The sequence below is a fragment of the Sturnus vulgaris genome, chromosome 32 (genome assembly GCF_052056855.1).
Source record: "Sturnus vulgaris isolate bStuVul1 chromosome 32, bStuVul1.hap1, whole genome shotgun sequence".
NCBI classification, from domain to species: Eukaryota; Metazoa; Chordata; class Aves; order Passeriformes; family Sturnidae; genus Sturnus; species Sturnus vulgaris.
This window is the reverse complement of record NC_142274.1, coordinates 423105-425708: the sequence shown is the minus strand read 5'-3', so window position 1 is coordinate 425708 and position 2604 is coordinate 423105. Positions and strand designations below refer to the sequence as shown.

The following is a 2604-nucleotide window of genomic DNA, read 5'->3' as shown; positions in this document are numbered from 1 at the left end:
TCCCTACTGCAGCCCTGGCACTGCCACCCCCAGGGCTGTGCCTGGCCCCGAGAGCACTCAGGCCCTGCAGCAACACGAGGGCCAGGAGGGCAGCGGGGCAGTGGCACGGGAGCAGCACTGGCAACACCAAGTGCTGCTGCTGCTGGGCACAGCTGCTGTGCCAGCACTGATCTGCCCCAGCTCTGCACACTGACATTGCTGCTGCAGCTCCAGAGAAGGGAACAAAAAGGGCATCTCTGGATAAAACTTTGCTGTAAGATTCTTTAGTTCATTTAATGCCATAGAGGGTACAGCTCCTCATTGACACTGTGGGTCACAGTAAAGGTGGAAAAATTTAAAATGAAATATGGCACAAGCAATGGCATTTCTTTGTGGAATATATTGAAAAACTAAAACAAAGAAAAAGAAAGAACAAACCAACAACCAAACCAACAAGAATAATCAAATATGACTTTGATTACAAGTGATTGCATAAATTGGCCAGCAGTTTAATGTTCCTGAAAACATCCCGTCATCAGTGTCCACACTGCAGCCTTGAGCTCCTGGTTCCTGAGGCTGTAGATGAGAGGGTTCAGGGCTGGAGGAACCACTGAGTACAGAACTGACAGGGACAAATCCAGGGACGGGGAGGAGATGGATGGGGGCTTCAGGTTCGCAAACACTGCAGTGCTGAGGAACAGGGAGAGCACAGCCAGGTGAGGGAGGCAGGTGGAAAAGGCTTTGTGCCGTCCCTGCTCTGAGGGGATCCTCAGCACAGCCCTGAAGATCTTCACATAGGAGAAAACAATGAACACAAAACATCCGACTCCTAAACAGGTAGTAACAGCAAGAAGCCCAAGTTCCCTGTGGCTAGAGTGTGAGCAGGAGAGTTTGAGGATCTGGGGGATTTCACAGAAGAACTGACCCAGGGCATTGCCCTGGCACAGGGGCAGGGAAAATGTATTGGCCGTGTGCAGCAGAGCATTGAGAAAGCCACTGGCCCAGGCAGCTGCTGCCATGTGGGCACAAGCTCTGCTGCCCAGGAGGGTCCCATAGTGCAGGGGTTTGCAGATGGACACGTAGCGGTCGTAGCACATGATGGTCAGGAGGAAATACTCTGCTCCAAGGAAGAACAGAAAGAAAAAGAGCTGAACAGCACATCCTGAGTAGGAGATGTGTCTGGTGTCCCAGAGGGAATTGTGCATGGCTTTGGGGACAGTGGTGCAGATGAAGCCCAGGTCGCTGAGGGCCAGGTTGAGCAGGAAGAAGAACATGGGGGTGTGCAGGTGGTGGCCGCAGGCTACGGCGCTGATGATGAGGCCGTTGGCCAGGAGGGCAGCCAGGGAGATGGCCAGGAAGAGGCAGAAGTGCAGGAGCTGCAGCTGCCGCGAGTCTGCCAATGGCAACAGGAGGAAGTGGCTGATGGAGCTGCTGTTGGACATTTGATGTGTCTCGGCATGGGGATCTGTAAGAAAAGTAATCATGGAATAGTTCAGTATGGAGAGGACTTGAAATATCCCAGCCCAGCTTGGTGGCACTTTCCCTCCACTGCCTGCCCAGGGCTCTGTGCCTGGAGCTGTCCCTGCCAGCAGCTGCTTTCCTGTGCCCAGGGCTGGGCCCTGCCATTGCTGCCAGAGCCCAGCCCAGCCCTGGGGGCTCAGCTCTGCCCTGCAGACCCCTCCCAGCACAGGACACTGCCCAGGGCCATCTCTGCCTCTGCAGACTCTGATGGCAACGTCACAGCAACCCTGAGGAGGCTGGAAACGTCACACTAATGCTGCCTGTAAGGGACCTTGTGCTGATCTCTGTGACTGACTGCTTTATTCTAAGATCTGAGAAATAAATTTCTTATTTCTCCCTACCTGAACTTAGAGATAAATATCTATATGCAATTTCCCATCTAGGCAACCCAGAGCAGTAGGCTAAAAAAGCAGAATTTTCCTTTTTATGTAGCTCCTGAATTGCTGTGCTCCCTATATAATCTACCTGGAAATGTTCTGGAGTTAAATGTCATGCTGGGAGCAGTCCTGAACAATGCAGCATCTTCACCACACAAGGACAACACTTCCAAGCATTACCAGCTGTCTCCTTCCACCCAGACCTTGTCCCCCAGTGCTGGGAGCAGCTGCCAGGGCTGGCTGAGAGCTGTCCCTGGCAGGCAGCAGAGTCCCTGCCCCAGCACAGCGCCCTGGGCTGCAGGACCCTGCTCTGCACCACAGCCCTGGACACCCCTGGCTGCTCTACACAAGAGATCATCAGAGAATGTACTCACACAGTCTGCAGGCATTGGGATGTTCCAGCTTTAGGAGATGACTGCAGGAGCTGCAGCTGCATTGTCCTGCAGCCAGAGGCTTCCTGTGTCAAGGGCTGGGAGTGATTCTGCCCCAGGCACTTCTGAGCATCTTCCCAGCCGTGACAGATTGAAGCTCTCTGTGTCTCTGTGCTGTGCCTGGGGTGGCTGCAGGCAGTGCCCCAGCCCTGCTGGGCTGGGAGAAGTGCTGATCATCAAGAGAAATGTGTTTTTGAAGCTCTCCTTGGTTGCCAGGATCGTCTTCTGAGCCAGGAGCCCAGCCCAGCTCATCAGCACAGACACAGCACAAGGACTTTAATGACCCTCTTGGGGTT

The 2604-nt window shown here is 53.9% G+C and overlaps 1 protein-coding gene across 1 annotated transcript; it reads right to left on the bottom strand.

Moving 5' to 3' along the window:
• Window positions 1–488: 488 nt before the first annotated feature.
• Window positions 489–1421, bottom strand: LOC148220680 (olfactory receptor 14J1-like). The gene has a single exon (XM_088154823.1). It carries the CDS (start codon window positions 1419–1421, stop codon window positions 489–491), a length of 933 nt encoding a protein of 310 aa, XP_088010949.1.
• Between the last annotated feature and the right edge of the window lie 1183 nt (window positions 1422–2604).

Coding starts and splice junctions, on each gene's coding strand:
- LOC148220680 (XM_088154823.1), bottom strand. CDS start 1,421: ATGTCCAACAGCAGCTCCATCAGCCACTTCCTCCTGTTGCCATTGGCA.